Source organism: Lepidochelys kempii, chromosome 5 (assembly GCF_965140265.1).
Source record: "Lepidochelys kempii isolate rLepKem1 chromosome 5, rLepKem1.hap2, whole genome shotgun sequence".
In the NCBI taxonomy this organism is placed as follows: domain Eukaryota; kingdom Metazoa; phylum Chordata; order Testudines; family Cheloniidae; genus Lepidochelys; species Lepidochelys kempii.
Window position 1 is genome coordinate 123,202,352 of NC_133260.1, and position 24,387 is coordinate 123,226,738.

Here is a 24,387-nt window from a genome sequence, read left to right on the forward strand (position 1 = left end):
TGTATTACCATAGCGCGTAGGAGACACAGTCGTGGCCCCATTGGGCTAGGTGCTGTACAAACACAGAACAAAACAATGGTACCTGCCCTAAGGAGCTTACGTTAGAAGTCCAACCTTCCTTCCTTACATCATCCTCTGCCTATACGATGCCTGGATTCTCTGCTGAGACTTGCAAAGGAGGGTGCTTAGGAGTATCAGTTATGAAAGTGTTGTTTGTGCTGTAGACACCTGGGCTGAAATCACTAATGGTCTGTGTGTATTTTATTGAACAACTCCTAGCAACAAACCTACTGTCACAACCAGGGGACGACGGAGTTGAACTGACAACACAGAGCTGTAAAGCTCCCTATCCCAGTCCCAATCTCTTGAGCCATGTTATTTTAAAGAAAAAGTTTATCTGGGTTTTAAAAATCACTGTGTAGCAGTCGCTGATGTATGTACTGGTAGCTTCTGGCTCTGATGATAGGCCAAAGCAGGGTATTTGAAACTCTCAGGGTTTGTTTCACTCTACAGGTTTGGAACTCTTCTCCTCTTTCCCTCAGGGAGATTAACATTTTCAAAGTGAGGTTTAAAAAAATGTCTGTGAAGTAGAGTTTTGATGCAAGTAAAAGTGTCTAGAATTAAGTTGGAGTTATGGAAGTGACTGAAAAATGTCTGTCTGTGTGTGTGTGTGTGTGTGTTTAGTCTTGCTTTTGTGGCTTCTTTATTAAAATTGTTCTGCTTTCTAAGACCCAGCACTACAAACTCAATCTGGGATCTGACCACTGAGCTGTGTTTTTTCTATCCGCGTGAGTGAGAAAGTATTTGCAGACAGAAGTTAGATATAATGCGTGAGATCTAGTAGACTCCGTCTCCCTGTTTGTATGAAAGGTGGCTCTGCAGTGCTAACAGAAGTAAAGTAAGAAAATATGGCTCAAAGACTCAAAGGGAACATATATGTTATTTTGGTGTAGTCATTTTTCTGACACCCCCCACCGCCAGTTTAAAGGAGAGTGGAAAGCTACACTAAAGTGATCAAGAAAGATAATATCTCCTATTTAGGGCTTTTCATCAGTAGATCTCAAAGCGTTTTACAAAGGAGTTAAGTATCATTAATCCCATTTTACAGAGGGGAAACTGAGGTACAGATAGGGAAAATGATTTGCCCCATGTCACCTGGCAGTGCTTCAGGTCCCCTGAGTCCCAGTCCAGAGCTCTATCCACTAGACCATACTGCCTCCTAGCAAAGGCAACTGTGTCAGTCGGTTAAACATATACATGCCTGGGGCATAAGGTGGGTGTGGTCACAACACAACATTTTTAATGTTTGAGAAACAACCATTTTTGGTCAGGAGTTTTGAAAAATAATTTTTTAAAAAGTGAGAGAAATTGGCATTTTCCGACCAGCTTTAATAACTATATTTTAAATAAGCTCCCCCATTTCCCTAGTTACTGTCTTTCATTAGAATCAAGTTCTTGTTAGCTAGAGAAGAAATTGACTAGGACTGTTTCTATGGTACTTATGTGTCCCCCCCTTATCACAGTGTCAAAGCAGCTCACACTCTAATATATTCATCCTCAGGCCCCTGTGCGGAGTAGGGCAGTCTTGCTTCACAGCTGAGCGGCTCAGGTGCAGCTAGACTAAGTGACTTGCTCAAGGTCACATGGGAAATCTCTAGCTGAGTAGAGACTTGAACTCCGATCGCCTGAGCCCCATGCTAGCACCCTGACCACTGGCCCATCCTGCCTCTCTTGCTGCTAGCCCCTCTTTTCTCCTACTAAGCCTAAGCAGCTATTTTGGTATAAAATTTAATGATTCCATGCGGAAGCTGTCTTTCTCTGCAAAATGTGGAGAAGGGCACATCTTAGTCCTGCAGACTCCAGCCAATGGGCAGAAAGTCAATTCATGGGTAGTGAGATTTTCTTTTTGTTTTAACATTGGAGCCCAGAACCAACTCCCCAGCACTCAGATCCACGGAATGGATCTCCCCTCTCCTGTTTTTCTCTGCCGGCCTGTGTGGAGCACCCATTGCTAGCAGCAGAAGTTCTGTCCATGCAGGGAGAGCAGGATATCGGCTCCTAAACTGCCCGTGAGCAGCTGAAAGGAGGCTCATGTTCTTCTGCTGACACCTTAGAAAACATGAGGCTTGTTTGGAAATAAATGCTGCTTTACACAAACGCTGTGTTAACTTGTGGAGCTTCTGCACCCTGAGGCAAGCAGCTTACCAAGATTTAAAAGAAAACAATTCCAAATTTCTATCTATGAATAATAATAGCTGAATGTAGTGACACCAGCTCGGATAACTTTCTATGTGTTAACAACTTTGATGCTTCGGGGCACTATGGTGATCACCAGGCAGGGTCACAAAGAATCCCCTTCCCAACTCTAAAGAAAAATATAATAATGCACAATTAGCTATGTAAGAGTTTTTAGTTAAAACCCTTTATGAATAATCCAGTACTGGCGGTTGGCAGAGGCAGGGTCCTAGATTAACTGGACTATTGGTCTATTCTATGATGGGAAGCCCTTGGTTTATGCATTTGTTATGTACTGTGATATGCTCAGAGGAGATGTGTGTCTCCATTTCTGTTGTAATCATTTTAAGATATCACTGGGCAATGAGGAACAGATTGATCTCTCAGTGGAGAGCTTTACAGAACAGGGCTCTGTGGCAGATATTGCAACCTGATGCAATGTCTTTGGGGACTATGTTGTATTCAGTATATGAACTATTTATATATCACCATGAGACAGGAATTGTATGCACCACAGGGGAAAGTTTACCACAGCCCCTCAACCAAAAACTGTGTGTGTGTGTGAAAGTGAATCACTTAGGTTGTAAAGACTTCCAGAGAAGTACCGTCCCCTGGGGAGGCTTGTATATACTAGTTCAAACTGGGTTTTCCAACAGACAAAAGAAAAGGCTTTTGGTATAAAAACGCTGGGTTTAAACTGAATCAGGGCATTTTTTGTGATCCAATGACATCCAGGACCTTCTGTCCAAGGGGTTGGGAGCCCAATCTTTTTAGAACGGTTGGAAAGACTTTGGCCTACTAAAACCCCGTAAGACGACTCCTGGTATCTTTTTTGTGTGTGTTTAAATCTGTTTGTTTGTTTGTTTGTTTTTTTCCTGTAATGCTTTTGCCTTAAGAATAAACATGCTTGCTTAGAAAGAGCTGTGGTACCTTGTTACTGCTGGCAATACACTGTTCATAGACTTCAGAGAGAAAACAAAGCACAGTGCTGACCTTTTAGGCAGGTATGCTTCCTGGGGGTATCACAGTAGAAGACGGGGCTGTACAGCTTTTATACCCCAGTCAGGAGGGGGAGAGACAACAGCTGGGAGTCTGAAACCTAAAGTGGGTGCCCTCAAAGGAGCATGGAGGGGCAATCCAGGTTCAGTTAACCCAGAAGTTGAGACACCCTTTAATCAAAGCTTGAATTCCCTGACACTTCTACTCTACTCCCTTATTGCTCCGATGGGTTAGACTAAAATGGTTTCAGCATCTCATGTTTTTTCTCCCAAGTGCTCCTGTCTGCATTCAAAACACAGGTCTCAGCAAAGGGATTGTCATTCTGACCACGTCTTGCCTGTGCATTTAGCAAGGCTGAAATTTTCAAACCCTGGGAATGCTATGCCATATAGAGTTAGGGTGACCAGAGAGCAAGTGTGAAAAATTGGGACGGGATCATAGGAGCCTATGTAAGAAAAAGCCCCAAATATTGGGACTATCCCTATAAAATCGGGACTTCTGGTTACCCTATATAGAGTCCTGATCTGCCTTTGAACCCTAGCCGTGTCTCAGGCAGCTGCGTCCATCACTGCAGAGGTGCGTGGAATAATTTTTTGGGGAAAAAGTGCCCTGAGATGAAATCTTCAATCTTTACTGGGGAAAACACTCCTCTCCCACCTCAAGGACAACGGTCCAAGTAATCCAAGTGGGGGAGGAAGCAGTTTAATTAGACTCAGCTGCCACCATTCTTCTCCCCTTACGGTCCCCTTGTTCCAAACTCACTCTTAAAGGGATACTGGCAGTTTAGTGCTAATGTATATGTCTGCGACACAGCCTAATCTTATGAGTTACGGGTGGGATTTTTCAGATGTACTCAGCATTGGCCTAACTGCTCTCATTCAGTTGGAGTGTTACCGTTGGCTTCAGCAGTCACAGGATCTGGGTCTTAATGATTTTGGGTAAACTGTGGCTTTGCCATAAGCCCTGAGTAAAGTGCAGTTGCACTGTCCCCGAGCAGTCCAGGAACCAGACTTCGGGCTAGAGCACCTATATGGCTCAGGTTCCTGAGTCCCACATTCAGAATTGACTTAGAAGTCTAATTCACACTGACTTTTTCATTGAGCAGTAGGTGCCTAAGTCTTTTTTGGAAATGGGACTTAGGCTCCTAAGTTACTTAGGCACTTCTGAAAATTTTGCCCTGTGACGGTACAAGTCGCAGTCTGGTCCCTGGTTCTCACCTTGCTCTGGTGGGCCAGTAACCTGTGCCAGCTCTATACCTCCTGCAGAGTGCTTCCTTCTGAATGCTGACACACGGGCTGGCATCTTGGAGGGGTGCGAAAAAGCCAAGGCTCCACCCACTCCCCACCCATCCCTGCGGCTGGGTAAGGAGGAGATTCACAGAAGCTGTTCCTTTCCTGCGCTTTCCCTTGCAATGTGAGCAGCTCTCATGGGAGTAAGAACTTGTGTGAGATTCTAGTCAGGATCACGTGCTGGCTCTTAGCAATTTAAATAGCATTCAGGATGCAATTATTTCAAAAGCATTTCAGTTCGCCTTTGTTTTTTCCCTATTAATGTTTTTAAAAATGTCTAAATGTTTCTCTAACAGAACTGGTTGGAAAACGAGGGCCTTTTCCATAGAAAATTGTGCAAGTTTTTTTTGTTTTGTTCTATTTTTGGTGGAAAGACTAACCCAAAAGCTTTATTTTGGAAATGCCATCATGGTCTCTCTGAGGAGTTGTTTGGGTCCTCATGTTCCCATTCTCCTCTAGGGATGGGGTCCCTGGCCAGACTACATGTACCACAATGCACCATAATGTTACCTGAGCCACTGCCGAGCATCATGGGAGATAGGATCTGTCAGGATGACCTGGCCCATAGAAGAGAACGGGCACTTGAAGCAGATGAAGTACAACTCCCAGGAGCATTTCCGAATAAAGTTTTTTCAGGTTTTGGCTGAAATTTCAGGGTGTGCATGCATGTATAGGTATGTGGTGTTGTTTTCCACAAATGTGAAGTTTACAGCAGAAAGCAGACTCTCTTTTTTTCCCAAACAGATTTTGTTTAATTGAAAAATACAGTTTTCTGTCAAAACAGCCCTGATGGAATCTTTCAGCCAGCGCCAGCCTACGTTGCTGTAAACCCAAAGATTTTCAGCAGCATGCTAGTGTATAAGAACTAGAAAGACAAACTGACTGCTACTGGAGCTGATGGATGTGCAAACACTAACCTACATAGTTTCAGTGGTGAAAGGAAACAAGGCCCTGATCCTACACCCACTGACAGTTTCACTGTGCACCTTCAATCCAAATATTCCTAGTCACTAGCCCAGGTGGAACAAAATTCTCCTCATGTCACCGTGATGGCTTCTATCCTTCCTTTTCCAGTTGTCTCTTTTGCAAAATAAGAAAACTGTGTGGGTTGCTTAAAAGGTAAGACCATGTGACACTGAGCATGGTCATGCAGTGACTTGTGATGAATCACTTCAGTCGCTTCGCTTGCCTCCTTTCCCCTGTCCCTCATTTGTTTTTATTTATGTAAGGCCTGATTTTCAGAGACGCTGGTTACCTGTGTCTCCCACTTCCTACAGTTGGAGTTATGGCTGCTAAGCAGTTCCAGAAATCACACCCTTTGAGAAGCCAGTTCTCCAGGACAGGGACTTGGTCTTCTATGGTGGGATTTTTCAAAAGCACTCAGAGTTAGCCTCACTCTGCTCACTCTGAAGTCAATGGTCAAACTCTCACTGATTTACCCCCATTGACTTGAGTGGAGACAGCTGAGCTGCCACTGAGTGCTTTTCAGAATCCCTCCTTGCATGTTTAAAGCATTCTGCCTGCACATGGAGCCCTGTGACGTTCTGGGAAGATGAAGGGTCTTCCCATATAGAGATCATTGCAGGAGCAGGGCCAGTGGGCCTGATTTTCTGTGGCCGTGCACCCTGAGCAAAGTGCATGTAAGCACTGCTACTCTGAAATAACGATGGCTGACTAAACAGCAGAAAATCAGGCCTAATATAAAGGTTAAATATAATATCAGCCCCTAGCTCGATTGACTGTAAGCACATCAACTTGAATTCAACCCACCAAAGCAGCATCTTAATCAAGGGCCTCTCCACCCCCACCGCCTCCCAAAATATCGGTCATTAAAGAAGGGCTTTGAAAAAGCCTACTTAGATTAAGATCTATAATTACGGCTTACTTTGCAAAAAGATTGAAAGCTAGCCAGGTATGAGATGATTAGAATCCATCCTCTTCTGGATGTGGTGTGCACTGGGAATAATCTATCAGTTCTTGGGCCTCCATGGCCTATACTAAATAAGACATTAAAAACATTGTCTACATCACACAGGCTGTTGTTGTCCCAAAGGGTGTGTTGTCAAGCATTATTTAAAAGTTAATAGAAATCCTGTTTAGATAAAGATTATTTGACGGCACTATCACTTAGGCTGATGTACTATCTATTTAGCTGCTGAATGGCTTAAACTTCTTCTCCGCATCTTCAGAATCCAAGAGGCAAATCAGTTCAGAGAGATGCATTTATAATAAATTCCCTTGAAATGACAGGTCTGATTCTCTCTTTCGCTAAGGTCCCTTGACTTGTCACTTACTCTCTCTCTCTCTATATATATATACACACACAAACACACACACACCCCAACAAGGGACACGAACTGCTGACCACTCTAGAATGTTTTTTAATTAATGCACAGAAAGGGCTAAAAAGTGGAAACTTTGTTTTAGTGCTATGTGAAGGAAACAGGACTGGTGTGCTCTGGATGCTCGCAGCTCTGCTAGTGCGAGGCTACCCTTTAGATGGTCATGGAAAGAACGAGAGATTCATTCTTATGAAAGACCCAGAACCCTTCTAGGAACCAGGAGTACGTTTCCTGCTGCTCTTGCAGCGTCCGCTTTGCGGGACAGAGCCTTTATGAAGAACATATTGCTCTTTTATTCCCAAGCCTCTTTTCTGGCTTTATAAAAGTGCATTGCAAATTGTACAGGGGGCCTGAGGTGGGGTGGCCTAGGGCTCTGCAGTCCTGTTTGTCCTCTGATACTCTTCCAGCTCAGATTTTCTCTTCATGGCTAGCTGCAGCTCCTGCTTGATTGCTTGAATCTGCTCCTCTAATTCAGTGAGCTCTCGGATCACTGAGGTCCTAGCAATATTCAGGGGATCTGCTTTCCCATTCGTTGTCAAGGGTGCTGGAGCCTCTCCCCTCAGTTGGGGTAGCGGTATGTTTTGGTGCTGTCTGAGGGCCACTTCGTTTTGCCCTTCCTCGCTGCATATGTATTTTCTCCGGTGACAGTTGCCTGGGTTGGCAGCGTTCCACACCACGTGCTGGCTGTTACCCACGTTGGACCTGCAGAAAGAATGGCTCGTTAAAATGAAACCATAACAGTTGCAGAGAGGGCTTTTCCCTGAGTCCTGCCCAACACTCCCCGCCTGTGCAATAGCCACCATTAAACAGCTGAGCTGCATTTCAGACTCCAAAAAGCTCAGCCTACCTGCTTGAATTTTGATTAACCTTCTGGCCGGCACAAATCATTTTGGCCGAAGAGGAAAAATCAGAACATGCAGTAATTTATATAGCACTCTGCATCTTCAAAGAGCTTAAAAACAATGACTGATTCATCCTCCCCTGGCTGCAGCGAAGTAGGTAAATACCATCATGTCCCATTTACAGACACAATTTTACAGATGATGAACTGGTTCATTTGCCTAAGGCCATAGTGAATGACAGAGCAATGACTAGATCTCAAGAAGTCCTGGTGCTTAGGCCCCTTCTCAGATTACTAAACCCTGTACCATGCCTCTTTGGTCAACTTGATTCCTAAGCTGCTAAGTAGACTGATAAGGAACTTCCATTATGTGGCTCCCACTGGCAGAGAAATTTGCAGTGACACTGCATCCTAAATGCACACAAATGGTGTCAAAAATGATCAGACAAAGCCAATCTGCCAGACTCTCTAACTGCCTGGAAACCTCTGTGGATAAGCTACTAGAGAACTTCAGTGATTCAGTCTTGAATGTTTCCAAGCTACTAAAGATGCCTGCTTGTGAGAGAGACACTGACTTATTTAGCAAATGAAAATTACCTGAGCACCCAAATGACTTGCTATAACAGGAGAAGTGGACGGGTGAATTATTCTTCTTAGGGACAGACCCAAACTGAAACCCAAGGTCCCCCAAATCCCCAAACACTGGGAGTTTCTTGATCCAAATCCAGTTCTGGATCTGACTTTTACAGCTGGCTCCTAATTCTGATAATGGACTGAACCAAACCCTTGCATCTGAACACTCCTGGCCATTGAGACATTAGAAATCTGGAGCCAGATTGAAATTTGGTGATTTGGGCTTATCTTCAATCTCAATAAAACCAGAGCCAGTGAAAATCAGGAACATGAAAAAGCGGAGTATGTCACACTGATTTCATATGGGATCAAAGCTGAGGAGGGCTGACGGGATTGTCTAGCTAGCCTGCTATTAAAAGGAAAACTGGCTATGGATCTGATACTTCATCTTGAGTGAAAAGTTAAAAGCATTTCCTAAGTTTGTTTCTTTCAGTTCATTAAAACATGCTCATCCTAATGCTCCTAGGTGTACATACAAACATTTTACCAACTGCAATGTGACAGAGTCTGCAAGCAAAAACCTTCGCAAATCCCCTTAAACTTAAACCCTTCTGCCGCCGTCAGCCATCCCTCCCTCTGCCAGAAAAAGCCACGAAGAACAGAGTGAGCTGCATGTGGTGTGACGGGAAGGTGACCAATCTCAGTCTGTGAGGAATAAATGGAAGATGGGCCTATTGTGGCGGACATCTCACTGATGCCATTCCGCCTCCAGGGCATTCACCATCCAATCAGGAACTGTTCTCTGGGAGCTTCACTTTCCCTCCACTGGCGCAGTATTGGATGGGGAAAGAAGTGGCCCCAATCCATTTCAGGCTTTAAACCACAGCATGACTCCATCACTTCAGATTACACCCAGAAATCAATGGGCAGCTGGTTGGCGCAGGCTATGGAGCGCTCCTCCTCAGGAACACCCCAGAGGAAGCAGGTAGCCTTGTCCTGCATTCTGCGTGTGTTTAGGAAGAGCACTCATGAGTGACTGCCTCTGTCTTTCCCGCCTCTTACAACCCAACACAAGAAGAGCCTTCCCAGGGCTTGACTACTGCTGCTTGTGGCGGTGGGGAGTGTGAAGAGGGGATGGAGGCAGTCGCTTGTCATGGGCTCACCCATTCAGAGTTGGAGGTAAGCGGGTATTGTGCTCGAGGCCAGGGTAAATGGAACCCCTTACAGTTCAGAGAGTGAGAATGTGCAGGCCTGCGGGCAGTGTGTTAAAAGAGCCTTTCTGATAGTGATGACTGAAGAAGATATCAGGGGACCCATCTCGAGGGAAATAACACAACACGAGTTAATTCCATCTCTTTTCCTTTTCTGACCATTTGAAAGAGGACAGCCACCTGGAGGAATAAGAGAGTGTTCTTGTCTAATTAATTGGGGAGCACAGCACTGTCCCTTCCAATATTAGGACTCATTACAGCTGCGTTCCAGGTTATTGGGAGCCTTGAATTTAATTCACCAGGGTCTCGTCCACAGTGCAGTTAAAGGCATGATAAGCACAAGTGTTTTTGAACAGGCTTGTTGCTAGCAGGGTTCTAATTAGAGATGGCGAAAGTGCCTTTATATAAAAAAGCAACTTTTGTGACTCCCCTCCACCCTCCCACCTTAATCATTCTGTATGGGAGTCAGGGCCTTGGCAGTGTGAGAAGCACGGTGTTTATTTTGCACCAGTCGGCTTCTGAAAGCAGATTTTGCCTCAGAATGTTGTGCTTTTGAATGTATGAAGCTGCCATGGAGTCAAACTGGGTTTGTTATGGGGAGAAGACAGAGGAAGGGTGTGGCCAGTAGAGAGAGATACTGGCTGGCTCTTCCAGGGGAGTCAGGCAACCTTGCCTGGGGTGGATCAGGTAGCCCTGCAGCTAATCCTGATCAGATGGCTGGAGTCAATTATCAGACCCCCCCCCCCCCCCCCCCCGAGAAGGAGTTGGGTGATTTTCATAAAGGACTGGGAGAGTTCTGCTGGGAAGGAAAGTACAGCAGGAGAGAAGGCAGGTCCTGTAGTAGACCCTGGAGAGAGTCAAACCCCAGGTAGAAAGTCTGGAGGTACACTGGGAATACGGATCCAGCCTGTGGAGTCCCAGAATGGGGGAAGGACTCCAGGGAGGAAGCCCTGAAGCCCAGTTGCTTGGGCAGGAGCTGGGCCTCCAAGGAGAAAGTCTGGAGGGTCATTGCTGTACGAGAGGCAAGGGGAGCCCAGGAGGAGCAAAGGACCTTTTTGTTCTGTGTTTCCTTGGGGATTATTGTCAGTTTCTTATCAGTGGCCTGCCCGCCTGGGGGTGCGGGGGAGGCCAGATGTGGGGCATTGTAGAGGCTGACCCTCCGTCATCTGTCAATCAACGAATTATTTTTTTCCTGGTGTCATTTCAGTGGCACCAAACTTTAACAAAACCCATGCGTAAGTGCTTGGCTCATGGCCACAGAGCGGATCTTTCCCCGGACGCGACTCATGGGAGATTTTCACTGTAAGTGGCAAGGGTGCTGTCTTGGCCGCTCCCTGCAGCTGGACTCCTCTGTACGGAAGCAGTGCTGCCATCTAGAGGTCATTTCTTAGCAGTACCACTTCAAAAAGATGGTATTGTTATAACCAGTGTCACTAGGTGGTGCTGTTGCACTAAGGATATGTCTATACCACAAATGAAGGTGTGAATGTAACAGGTAGCCATATCCTTGCTAGTTTTAACCTAGCTAGGGTGGGTTTAAAAAAAAAAACAGTAGTGAAGAAATCGTGGCATGGGATAGTCCTATCAGTATGAGCCCACTGGGGACTTTAGGCTGCTGCCCATGGCAGGGTCTGTGTGCTAAATCTTCACTACTCTTGTTACCTGTGCTAGCTAGATTAAAGCCAGCACACGTATGCCTGCCCACACTACAATCACACCTTCATTTGTGGTGTAGATGTACCCTAGTCTTTCAAATTCTTTTTCTTAGTGTGTGAGCAAGTGTTTAGTCTTAGGAAGATGTGCTGTCATATTGTCTTTGGTATTGCAAGGTTCTGTGTAGACACAGCTTCTGGAGACATGCAGCTGTGCAAACAGGAGGGGAGTTTGCTCTCTGAGTTGGTCTCTAATTAGAGTCAATGCCCAAGGTAGAGTTGCTCTATGTGACCTGGGCTGAGCTGAGATTCCTGGGAGAAGGGATTGCCCTGCATGCTATTTGACCATGTTAGGGCTGGTGTATATCTGTGACTAGAACAAGTTACATTTAAGGTATACCTAGATTCACAACTGGTAATGAGCATGGGGGCTGGTACTGGGTTTTGATTTATGATTGCAGTGTGGCTAAAGAATATTAGGGAATCTATGTATCTCTGTATTAAACTAATATCCATTTTCTGCTTCTCTTTGGGGATCTAAAGAACTGCAGCCTGCAACAATATTATTAGCTAATAGTCAAAGTACCATTTTTCTCTCTTGATTTATCTTTATCTCTGGGAGATGTTTAAATTCATGGTCATATATCCAGTTCCAACAGATCTAGTTCCAAAATAAGCCTTTTTTTAAAAAGGCACACACAACTTACCTCTTTTCTACTCGTTTTGTCTTGGGTTGGTGTTTGTCCTCAGTGAATGAACTGTTTAACGCGCGATGCAGTCTCTAGAAGAAGTGAAACAGGAGTAATTAAACACAAGAAAAAAGAGCCCCCACCTCTGAGGGTAGGCAGACAACTATCTTTGTGTGGAATCCACCTGAATGTAGCTTCTTATTTTGCACATTCAGGGATACAGACACGATGCCCAGCTCATATTCATTGTCTGAAAGGTCTCCTATTTCTGGAGCAAGAGTGGTTGATTTCCTAATGTACACTTCGTTAAAGACCTTGTATCAGAAAGTAATGTATCCATTAGATAAGAGACCCCAAGGCAGAAAGATAAATATATTTTCCCCACTTTATTACAAGCACAGTGCCAAAGGAGGTGAACCCACTTTTTATAGATGCATAGAAAGCTTGGGAACCAAAGTACTGATAAACAAGATATTACTTAGAATTCATGCTAGTTTGTAGCATATTAAAGTTCAAACTATCCCAAAGCTCAAGGGGTTTTGGTTCAGGCTTTTTACACAAACTAGTTGTGTGTCTTTAAGAAAACAAACGCACTGAAGAACAACCCTCCCCCCTCTTTTTTCATATTCTAGTTTTTATAGATAAACGGTTGTCTTTGCTTAATTTGGACCTTCCAACAATGACTCAGTCCTCAGACAATCAAATGAGGTCTTCCTCAAAATGCTTTCACCTGACTAGTGATGTATAAGATACAGAGATCCACAGCCATTCTCCTTTATAACTTGCTCTGTGCTACTGACAAAATACAACTTGTTGCTGGAGTCGGTCGCTCACTGGACTTCTAGCAGTTCACTCTAGGCAAGATCTTCAGTTGGTGTAAGGTGACTTAGCTCAGTTAAGGTCAATGATACTGCATGGTGATACACCAGCTGAGGACCTGATAGAATTGAGAGAGGCAATCTCTATGTTCCAGCAAACGCTGCCTTTGCTCAATTGTATACAGAAATACAGCCCAGGAGTTTCCATGATGTGTCCGATGATCACCTCTAGAATGTGGTAGGGCTAGAGATGGGGGCGGGGGGATGATACCACAGGACTGACACTGCTCAACTTGGGAAAGGCAGTCTCACAATGCAGCTAGCACAGAAAGCCAACTGCGCAGTGTTTGGGTTATAAAACAGCAGCGATTGAGAAGCAAAAAGAAGTGTGTGTTGGGGCAGGGAGGGGGGTTCATTTTACACTATGTACTTCATAATTGCAAATACTTCAAGTCCCCTCTGATGCTTCTCTTTTCAATGTTAAATAATCTTCATCTCAAACTCTCATATGTAGTCCCTAGCATCCTCCTAACTCTAACCATCATTGACCTTCTCTGGACCTTTTCTGTAACTTCCTGACAGTGGCAGGACCAAATTAAACACGAACACCAGATAACATTGTAGCATTATTCAATATCTACTGGTAGTGTTGTATAATTTCCTACATTGTTTTCTTTCCCATTTTTAGTCCAACATGCTAGCCTGGATTCTTATATATACTAGGTCTCTTTACACTACTAAGGGGCCTTAATGTAAATGAAAATAAGGCCCCTCATTTTCAGTGCTGCTGTATATTGAGCAGCGTATGTGGAAGTCTGGACTTCTCTTGCTAATGTGCATCACCACCATCACACCTCTGAGCCACCTAGCCCACTTGGAGGCTACTTTGAAAACTTCACCTGCAGTGCCATGAGTAAATGTTCCCATCCCAGAGTCTACTTCCTCCCCCTCATCATTAAAGAGTGATTGACTGGTCTGAGAAATAACATTGATATATCTTTAATTGGTTACCCTTGATAATAACAGAAGGGGCGCTAGAGATAGTGTACCTGCTCCGACCAAAGTCATTGGTAAAATTTGCAACATCAACTGCAACAGGTTCTGTTAGAACAGCAGAGCTACTAATAATAGAGACAATGCCCACTGAAACCAATGGTAGTCTTTCCATTGACTTCAGTGGCTTTGGATCAGGCTTTTACTGAACAGCTCTGGAAACATTTGATGGAATTACCAGCGAACTTCTCGAATACGTACCTGGCTGGTATGGAGCCAGTATTTCAGCTTGGATTTCTTTTTGATTCGTGGTAGGACCAGTCTGTGTACTACATGTTCTCCAAAGGTGGTGAGAATGGACAAGACAAATCCAATGCATAACATCACAAAGAGTCCGGAGAAGTGCTTAATGCCCATTTGCAGTGTCTGTGCAAAATAAAATGCCCTCTTGGTGTATTTTAATATACATAGTATACATTGCATTTTCAAATGAGGAAATATCGTCTCAGTGAGCATGCATTAGCCAAATCATAACAGGTGCATAATGGACTGATTGTCATTCACAATCAGGCCCTTTTATACCACCCTGGCTGCCTTAAGGTTCTTTGCACTGTCAGAGTGGTGAACAGGGACCTTGCTGTAAATATGAATCTGTGCCACTGCTTGGCAAAACATCATCAAAGGATTGAGGACCAAGGCTTTAGTCAGCAGAGAGTCAAGAGTGATTGTTAGTGGGATTTTTTTTAAGGCAATGGTAACGATTTCCTGTTCCTGGCTAAGTGCAAAAGAGGGAAGTAATCAAGGAGAAACTTGCATGTCACATTCATGGCAGCCTCAGCTCCTTTAATTAACTAAGCTGCGTATCGATCCTCATTTCATAGTCGTGAAAGTTGACTGCAGTTAAGGAAAAGGGGAAAGATTTTCTGCTCCACCCTGTAGTTTACAGGAATTGGGTAGAATCCCTTTCAATAGTTTGTGAGCCCTCTACTGGTGCTTACTGTGTTCTAAGTTTTAGAAAACAAGCAGTGTGTGTGTGTGTATGTGTGTGTGTGTGTGGGGGGGGAGGGGGCTAGGCCTTGCATGTTGGGTATATTCAGTATTACATAGTCTTTGTGTATTATGGAACATTGGGTCTGTTGTTCTTTAATCATTGCCCCCCAACCAGCTGAGGAACATTGCCAAGAATAAAAATCAGTGCCCAGCCATTAAAAACAGATTCCCTGTGGCTATAAACAGAAGAGCAGACTATACAGGTTAGCTAACTCTGGATTTCTAATAAAGAGGTAGGTCTGTGTGTCTTTAATTCACACTCTTTTGGGGATATTATATAACCCCAGCATGTTAGGCCCTGTCTATGCTGGGGTGTTTTGCATTGCTATAAGTACATCCAAGTGCAAATTTCCCTTGTCTGGACAAGTCCCTAGATTAATATTTGGATACCTTCTTGGGGTTTCTTTTAGGGTTACAATGACATTTCCAAAACAGTAGTGGATTAGTGCCAAATCCACTGACACTTAGTGCTGGAGGGTCTCCCCGTGCATTTTGTTTCAGGAGATTTGTAGTGGAGTCTTTCCGTTTTCAGTGTTTTGAAGCACTGTGATACAAGGTCAGCAGTGGATCGGACTTTAACAACAGCTCCAGCCCATCTCAGTTAACCTCTTCTCTTTTCCCCATCTTTGATGCCAGCTAAGAGACCGTCACTCCGGCTCAAGGGAAACGGAACATGCCCCTTTTTGGTGGCCTTATGTGAAGTGGTGTAGGTGTCCATGGCCATATATGAAGTGGTGCGGCATCCCGTAGGCAGCAGAGATCCTTCAGTGGCCTGAACCGCTGCCTTTGTGGTTGCTATAGGCTGCCGAGCAACCATGTCACACTTGAAAATCTGGGCCAGGGCTTACAAAATAGAATAATAAAACTCTGGCAAACAAAGACCAAAGCCTGTGAATAAATCATATCCTAATATCAACCACCGCTAGACAACGGAAGGGTTGAGAATGTTCATCCTTGATCTTGTTCCATTTTGACATCCTTGAGACTGAGGTGCAGAAAAAATATACAGGACCAGATCGACAGCTGGCATAAATCAATGTAGCTCCATTGTCTTCAATAGAGAGTGATTGGCACTACTGAGGGTCTGGCCCAATATTTTGTCAGCCCTACTGAACTCATTCGCAGCTTAGCTGGATATAGGCTAAAGAAATCTCAGCAAGGGTGTCTCTGATGCATTGTTATTTGTTGTTTATGGTTCTTTAAATTGCCCCAAACAAGACATCTTTCTCTATTAGTCCATGAAATGCCAAAGTAAGCATGAAAAATACTTCATCTGGCGATAAAAGGAAGATAAACACAATGAAGCAGCCACCCATCAAAGGCCACACTTTAGAGATACATTTCAGGAATAAGTTAAACAGGATAAGTAGGAGGGGAAGAAAATAATTACCACACCGTGTCTTGGAGAGTATGAAATGATTCAACACAATAAGAGGTGTATGAACCATTATAAATTGTGAATTTTTTTAGCTGTTTATGCTGCACAACACATAAATCAAGAGAACAGAGATACAGTGCATCTTATTATACGTTGCTGTCTTGTTTTACATCGCCACACTTCAGAACACATAGCAGAAGGGCAAGCTTTGCTACTCACTGTGTAGAATGCATACATGTTCAGCTGTATTTTCAGACAGAACAGACAGAATTGAATAAACTGGTTTTTCTATATCACAGCTGTCTTCTGAGCAGGATTGAAATGTAAAACGGTGTGTCACAGGTCCTATACTGCCAGCAGAAATTCCCTTGTTTTTATTTGTATCATGTTTGTATTGCAGTAGCACCTAAAAGCCACAGATCTAGACCAGGACTCAGTGTGCTAGGTACTGTACATCCACAGAACAAAAAGACAATCTCTGCCTCAAAGAGTTTACAACCCAAGTTCAAGGGGTTGTAGCTCTGTTTTGGGAGCAAGAGGTTCTGAAATCTATCCATGCTGTGGCTATGAAGTTCTGAGCAACCATAGTGGGCACTCAAGCAACAACTCTGGCCAAAAGATGGCCATGGAGTTATGATGCTATTCATTACTCTCTCCAAACTGTTTGCTGCTAACTAATGGGAAAAACAGCAGCTAGAAAGGCATAGAAATGCAAGAATTAGGAAAGTCTATATCCACCTATTTATACATTCTGGGAGAGAGATACTTACTAATTCCTCCCCTGCAATTCCTTGCAAAATGATAACTTTTCTAGTTTTGTGTGTGCACATGTGAATTTTCCTTTAAAAGGTGATGGTTTGTGTTAAATGGTTCTGCGCAATAAATGCCACAAGTCACATGTAAGCAGAGAAAAATATCAAGGTAGGAAGAAGAGCTGAGAATCAGCAGCAGTCTAGTTATTTCTTTCAGCTTTGCCTGGAAAATCAACAAGTTCTTTTACCTTCCTGCTAAAGGAAATCATGTTTGTTTGGTGGCATGTCTGGCGGCACAACGAGCTGAGGCTGCGGAGGAGAGGTGACAACAGGGGAGGGGCCAGGGGCTAGCCTCCCTGGCTGGGAGCTCAAGGGCCAGGCAGGATGGTCCCGTGGGCTGGATGTGGCCCATGGGCCATAGTTTGCCCACCTCTGCTCTAAAGCCCATTACTATGCTCTTGAGACATCCACATGTCTTCTTCAATGGCACATGCAATAATTACTCCAAGTAAAAATACAGCCAGTGCAAACTTTGTCCAATAAACCAGGCTGAGATTTTTGGATAGTCAAATCGAGGTAAATTTAAGGGGGGAACTCAAGTCCAGCATTCAATTAAACAAAAAAGAGAGAACCTGCCAAGAAATTATTCAAATAGAAGGAAGACCTGCAACTAACAAGAGATTCATGCAGAGAAAACACTTGCTATCCAACCCCAAGTCCCTCAAATATCCTAGTCCTCAAAGAAAAGGAAAGAGAGAGAACAAATCGAACTCTCAAGGGAGTATAAGCTAGCCCTTTGTCTGCAATAGGTTCCATTGTTGGTCCCACTGCTGAATGGTATCGGTGGTTGCAATGGTGAGACATTTTAGAGCAAAAGTGTAGTGTAAACAACTTAGGGCAGTGAGTCTCGCTGCAATGGTTAGAGCCAGGAATAACGTGCAAATATTTTGCAGGGTCTGTCACATAGCTCTACAAATGCAGCTGAGCCCTGATCATTATGAAACCTGCCATCCTAGTCTTTGTTCTACCCCTGGCAGAGACTTGATTTTTTTCAGTATAGAAAAATTCATTCAAGGCTAGGACTCTCAGACTTAATTGAATTGCTGTCTATGCCAATTTGGACTTGAGACTACTCAGATACTAGGCTCCTTTGCTTTTCCCATGATTAGAGATAACAAAGAATACCCTACAAATAGCAACACTTACCGGGAAGTGTACTGGGCAATGTGAGTCGATGAACTCATTCACAGGCACCTCTACAAGGCAGGTCTTCCAAGAATGATTTTCTGGTGCTAGCCAGCATTGACCGACATGATAACATAACCCCTGTGAGCACTTCTAATGAAGGTGCTTCTAAAAGTCAAGGAAGGTAAAGAGGCTGCCAACCTCTGGGCCACCAAACTCTTTCCTGTGATTTCCCTCCTGCGTTTCGAGGCATTCCAACTTCCCCAGACTCAGTTTAGCTTGTGCCTTTCCAAGACGACTCTGTTTTCTAATGTCATTTTAAATGATCAAGGAGCTGCCAGATAAGGGGAGGTGGAAGGGGCAGTCAGCCACCTCTGCCACAGAAAAGAACAGGTCCCGAGGGTAAGATGAGAAAAGAATGATGAGTAGAAAGAAAAATCTTGAAATGAATCTAAAAAGAAATTAATCCTCCAAAGTACAGGAGTGCAGATGTATAAGGTTTGGTAATATCCTACAGGAGTGGTGACAAAATGGGAAGATGGATATTTCATCAGTTTAGGGGCCATATCAATCAATATTTCACTCATGTATATTCCATTTTATGCTACTATTCTTAATTGACACGTGCAATGTGTAGCTGGCCAAATATTCATCCAAAAGCAATAAAAATATGAAGCCATTCACTGTGTAGGTCTCAGTGTGGACCATACATGATGATTAACATCCTATTAATTAAAGATCACCCTCTTTCAGCCAGGATAGGCTGCACAGGGGCTAGCTGAATTCACACGATGGGAATGGAGAATTATACTGAGCACTATCTGGTGGACCATGCAGAAGGGCACTGGTGTTACCAGTTCTCTGACTCCCTGAATGCTGCTGTTTCTCTGATCAGCTCTGCTGCTTGGGCCATTGTGCACTCTTAAGAGAAAGAGGAACAATTATGAATCTTCACATGTTCCTGTTCTTTATAAACCACTCCTGTTTTTTGGTTTTCCTCACTTACCCAATACACAGGGAGGTGATAGTGAAAACCGCATGAAACCCATCAGTTTGTCTGGGTCACGCAAACAGGTTTTTTTATGTTGATACAAGTGAATTGCCCACCTCATGATAACCTGGGGAAACTGCAAACACAAGATTTGCATAGCTGTCATGCATTTGCATTTGCCGAGCCTTTCTTTGGACAACAAACAGAAGTTTCCAGACCACAGGCCCTGGTTCTCATAGGGGACTTCAATCACCCTGACATTGGCTGGGAGAGCAATACAGCAGTGCACAGACAATCCAGGAAGTTTTTGGAGAGTGTTGGGGACAACTTCCTGGTGCAAGTGCTGGAGGAACCAACCAGGGGCCATTCTCCTCTTGACCTGCTGCTCACAAAAAGGGAAGAATTGGTAGGGGACGTAGAAGTGGGTGGCTACCTGGGCGGCAGTGACCATGAGATAGTCGAGTTCAGGATCCTGATGAAAGGAAGGAAGGAGAGCAGCAGAATATGTTCCCTGAACTTCAGAAAAGCAGACTTTGACTCCCTCAGGGAGCTGATGGGCAGGCTAATATGAGTGGGAAAGGAGTCCAGGAGAGCTGGCTGTATTTTAAAGAAACCTTATTGAGGGCACAGGAACAAACCATCTCAATGTGCAGAAAGAATTGCAAATATGGCAGGCAACCAGCTTGACTTAACAGAGAAATCTTCGGTGAGCTTAAACACAAAAAGGAAGCTCACAAGAAGTGGAAACGTGGATAGATGACTAAGGAGGAGTATAAAAAATATTGCTCAAGCATGCAGGTGTGTAATCAGGAAGGCCAAAGCACAATTGGAGTTGCAGCTAGGAAGGGATGTGAAGGGAACAAGAAGGGTTTCTACAGGTATGTTAGCAACAAGAAGAAGGTCAGGGAAAGTGTGGAACCCTCACTGAATGGGGGGAGGCAACCTAGTGACAGATGATGTGGAAAAAGCTGAAGTACTCAATGCTTTTTTTGCCTTGGTCTTCACAGACAAGATCAGCTCCCAGACTGCTGCACTGGGCAACATGGTATGGGGAGGAGGTGAGCAGCCCTCAGTGGTGAAAGAACAGATTAAGGACTATTTAGAAAAGCTGGACGTGCCAAAGTCCATGCCTCCGGATCTAATGCATCCGAGGGTGCTGAGGGAGTTGGCTGATGTGATTGCAGGTCCATTGGCCATTATCTTTGAAAACTCATGGCGATTGGGGGAGGTCCTGGACGATTAGAAAAAGGCAAATATAGTGCCCATCTTTAAAAACTGGAAGAAGGAGAATCTGGGGAACGACAGACCGGTCAGCCTCAGTCCCTGGAAAAATCATGGAGCAGGTCCTCAAGGAATCCATTTTGAAGCACTTGGAAGGTGATCAGGAACAGTCAACAGGGATTCACCAAGGGCAAGTCATGCCTGACCAACCTGATTGCCTTCTATGATGAGATAACTGGCTCTGTGGATATGGGGAAAGCAGTGGACGTGACATACCTTCACTTTAGCAAAGCTTTTGATACGGTCTCCCACAATATTCTTGCCAGCAAGTTAAAGAAGTGTGGATTGGATGAAGGGACTATAAGGTGGTGGAGTGTGGCGGTGTGGTGCCCCACCACCCCACCGAGGGAAGAACCTCCCCGGACACCAAAGTGGATGGAGCCAGTGGATCCTGCGCCCGCCCCCCAGTGGTCAAGGTGCAGGACAGGAAGTAGAAAAGCCCAACCCCGGAGCTCAGCAGCCGGAGATACCAGATGCCTGTGGCCTGGCTCCGACTTGGGAGACCCAGGCAAGCCGCGGCCAACCTGAGGACTGGCCGGACCGGCCAATGCCTGACGCCGATCGACGCCCAGAGGAGCTGCCAAGCCTACCTCTCGCCGGCGACCCAGAGGAGTGGCCAAGCCTACCCCTTGCCGGCGACCCAGAGGAGTGGCCAAGCCTACCCCTTGCCGGCGACCCAGAGGAGTGGCCAAGCCTACCCCTTGCCGGCGACCCAGAGGAGTGGCCAAGCCTACCCCTTGCTGGCGACCCAGAGGAGTGGCCAAGTCTATCCCTCGCTGGCGACCCAGAGGAGCCCATGGTGCTGGAACCCTCCGAGGACACCACCCTGACCCAGGTACCCTACAAGGGGGAGTCCGGCAGTAGCCCAGGGGCAGCCGACCCCAGTCTGGCTGCAGCAATGCCAGAGCCCATGTCCGTGAGTTGCGGCCGGGATCCCCACTGACACAGCAGCGGGTCCTCGACCGCTGCTAGGGCCCCAGGCTGGGATGCAGTGGAGTGGGTGGGCCTGTGGCCCCCCTGCCACCCACCTTGCGGGTGGCCGTCTCCCCCTCCCCCGGTCGCTCAAAGCCAGGAGCCCGGGCTTATATTGACTGTTTGCTCAGCCCCTGCCTGAGGGCCTGAGCCCCTGACTGTTTCTTTGCTGCCCCGCCCTGACCCAGGGCCTGGGTTTATATCAAACTGCTTGCGGCACCCGGCCTGAAGGCCTGGGCCATAGACTGGGTATTCCCCAACCCAGCCGAGAGTGTAGTGAGGCGGTTTGGCGTCCCACCACCCCGCTGAGGGACGAGCCCCGGCTGAGTTCCCTTACAAGTGGATAGAAAGCTGGCTAGATCATCAGGCTTAATGGTAGTGATCAATGGCTCGATGTCTAGTTGGCAGACGGTATCGAGCAGAGTGCCCCAAGGGTTGGTCCTGGGGACGGTTTTGTTCAACATCTTCATTAATGATCCAGATGATGGGATGGATTGCACCCTCAGCAAGTTCGTGGATGACACTATGCTATGGGGAGAGGTAGATATGCTGGAGGGTAGGGATAGGGTCCAGATTTACCTAGACCAGTGTTTCCCAAACTTGGGACACCACTTGTTCAGGGAAAGCCCCTGGCGGGCGGGGCAGGTTTGTTTACCTGCCGTGTCTGCAGGTTCGGCCGATCGCGGCTCCCACTGGCTGCGGTTCGCCGCTGCAGGCCAATGGGGGCTGCGGGAAGCGGCGCAGGCCGAGAGACACACTGTCTGCTGCTTTCCACAGCCCCCATTGGCCTGGAGCGACTAACCGCGGCCAGTGGGAGCCGTGATCGGCCAAACCTGCGGACGCGGCAGGTAAACAAACCGGCCCTGCCCACCAGGGGCTTTCCCTGAACAAGCGGCGTCCCAAGTGTGGGAAACACTGACCTAGACAAATTGGAGGATTGGGCCAAAAGAAATCTGATGAGGTTCAGCAAGGACAAGTGCAGAGTCCTGCACTTAGGACGGAAGAATCCCATGCACCGCTACAGACTGGGGACCGACTGGCTAAGCGGCAGTTCTGCAGAAAAGGACCTGGGGATTACAGTGGATGAAAAGCTGGATATGAGTTAGCAGTGTGACCTTGTTGCCCAGAAGGCTAATGGCATATTGGGCTGCATTAGTAGGAGCACTGCCAGCAGATTGAGGGAAGTGATCATTCCCCTCTATTGGGCAATGGTGAGGCCCCATCTGGAGTATTGAGTCCAATTTGGGCTCCCACTACAGAAAGGATGTGGCCAAATTTGGAGAGAGTCCAGCAGAGGGCAATGAAAATGGTGAGGGGGCCAGGGCACATGGCTTATGAGGAGAGGCTGGGGTTCCAAAGAGAATGGAGCTTGGCTGTTCTCAGTGCTGGCAGATTACAGAACAAGGAGTAATGGTCTCAAGTGGCAGTGGGGGAGGTCTAGGTTGGATATTAGGAAACACTATTTCACTAGGAGGGTGGTGAAGCACTGGAATGGGTTACCTTGGGAGGTGGTGGAATCTCCATCCTCAGAAGTTTTTAAGGCCTGGCTTGACAAAGCCCTGGCTGGGATGATTTAGTTGGTGTTGGTCCTGCTTTGAGCAGGGGGTTGGAGAAGATGACCTCCTGAGGTTTCTTCCAACCCTAATCTTCTATGATTCTTCTATGTGAAACCATAAATCACCCTGGATCTGCTGGAGACTGGGCCCAGACTTGCTCAAATGTTTTGGCAACTCCGGCAAATTTCTCCAAGACTGTAGTCCAAATTTTGAATTTGCATTTACAACCACAAACCAGGCAGATGTCACAGGGTCTCAGCCTTAATTGCAAAGGTGTTTCACAGCTCTATTAATAAAGCATTGTGCTGGGAATAATATTTAAGAAAGCATGAATTTTACCTGTATATTAATGTCATTGTAATAAAATAATATGTTCAAATTTTCATTCAGAGAAAATTCCAGCATTCAGGTTAAAAATATTACACACATGGAGAATGAGTGAGTTACCTGCATTTTTTTAATGAACATCTTATGCACCTGAGTTTATCTGTTTTCTAGTATCCTGTTTCACTGCAAAGAGTTTACTCAAAGGATGCTGGTAGGGAGGAAAACAAACAGCAAATGCAACAATGGCAAAGATAAAATACAGTTGGAGAATAGGTAAGGTCCTGGAGGAAACAATGGTCATGATGCGATCATTATTTTTATGTGTATTACCGTAGTACCTAGGAGTCCCAGTCATGGAGCAGGACCCCATTGTACTAGGTGCTGTACAAACAGAAGAAAGATACAGTCTGTGCCCCAGAGAACTTACAATTTAACTGGGGAATGCTCCTGCCTGGCTCCAGCAAGGCTAGCAAGGTCTAGTCTTCCCAGGCCCAAAAACAGGATCAAAGGGGATACTAAAACCATGAAGATCCTGGTCTAGGGAGGAAGTGGGTTGAGTGGGCAGTGGTGGCTGAAGAGGAGTCTCTGACACAGAGACAGAGAAAGCTGCAGGGGTCTGTCACTCCATGCCTCGAAGTAGGATGGTCTGGCCTCAGTGGAACTTATCCAACGCTGGCAAGGAGAGAATAAAGTGTAGGAAGGAGCCAGGCGGCCACTGAGAGTCCCAGTGTAGTTGGACTGCAAGGGGAAGTGAGAGCGGGGAAGTGTCATCTGAAGGGTGTACTCAAGAGGGACTAAAAGGGGTCTAAAGTGCAGCTCGCCCTAGAATTGTGACAACGCAAGTAAAGCTGACGTGTTTGAAGATTCACAGAAAGGAAACGCACGAAGGCTGCGAACACAGTCAAACTGAAATGCTCCTTTGAACTGGAGAGAATTTTTGCAGACTTTTCTCCCCACTCTTCCCTTATCTCTTCTCATATTCATATTCTTAGCAGGCCATTGGGATTCTTTGACTGCTTTAGTAATGCCACCATTTCTACCTACCTCGGACAGATATGGTCTGAATAGCTACCATAGTATCCAGTGATCCTGACCCAGGTCTCTTAGCATCACACAGGACTGGGCTAAAACTACATAAAGTGCTTGATTGCAGACTCATGCATATCATTTCTTTCAGTGGGCTTTGGATCAGTCACAACGTTACTGCAGTGTTTACAGTAGATGGATGTGCAGGAGCACTTCTCATATTAGTT

General features: G+C 45.6%; 1 protein-coding gene across 1 annotated transcript in view; it reads right to left on the reverse strand.

Annotated features, from left to right (window-relative positions):
* Window positions 1–5,263: 5,263 nt before the first annotated feature.
* GRIN3A (glutamate ionotropic receptor NMDA type subunit 3A) overlaps window positions 5,264–24,387 on the reverse strand; it is a 98,908-nt gene continuing 79,784 nt past the window's right edge. Inside the window, exons 7-9 of the mRNA XM_073345715.1 lie at window positions 13,904–14,068; window positions 11,850–11,923; window positions 5,264–7,567 (exon numbers count right to left, since the gene is read on the reverse strand). Of these exons, the coding sequence (XP_073201816.1) occupies window positions 7,231–7,567; window positions 11,850–11,923; window positions 13,904–14,068 (576 nt within the window). The 3' untranslated portion in view covers window positions 5,264–7,230. The remainder of the gene's footprint in view (window positions 7,568–11,849; window positions 11,924–13,903; window positions 14,069–24,387) is intronic.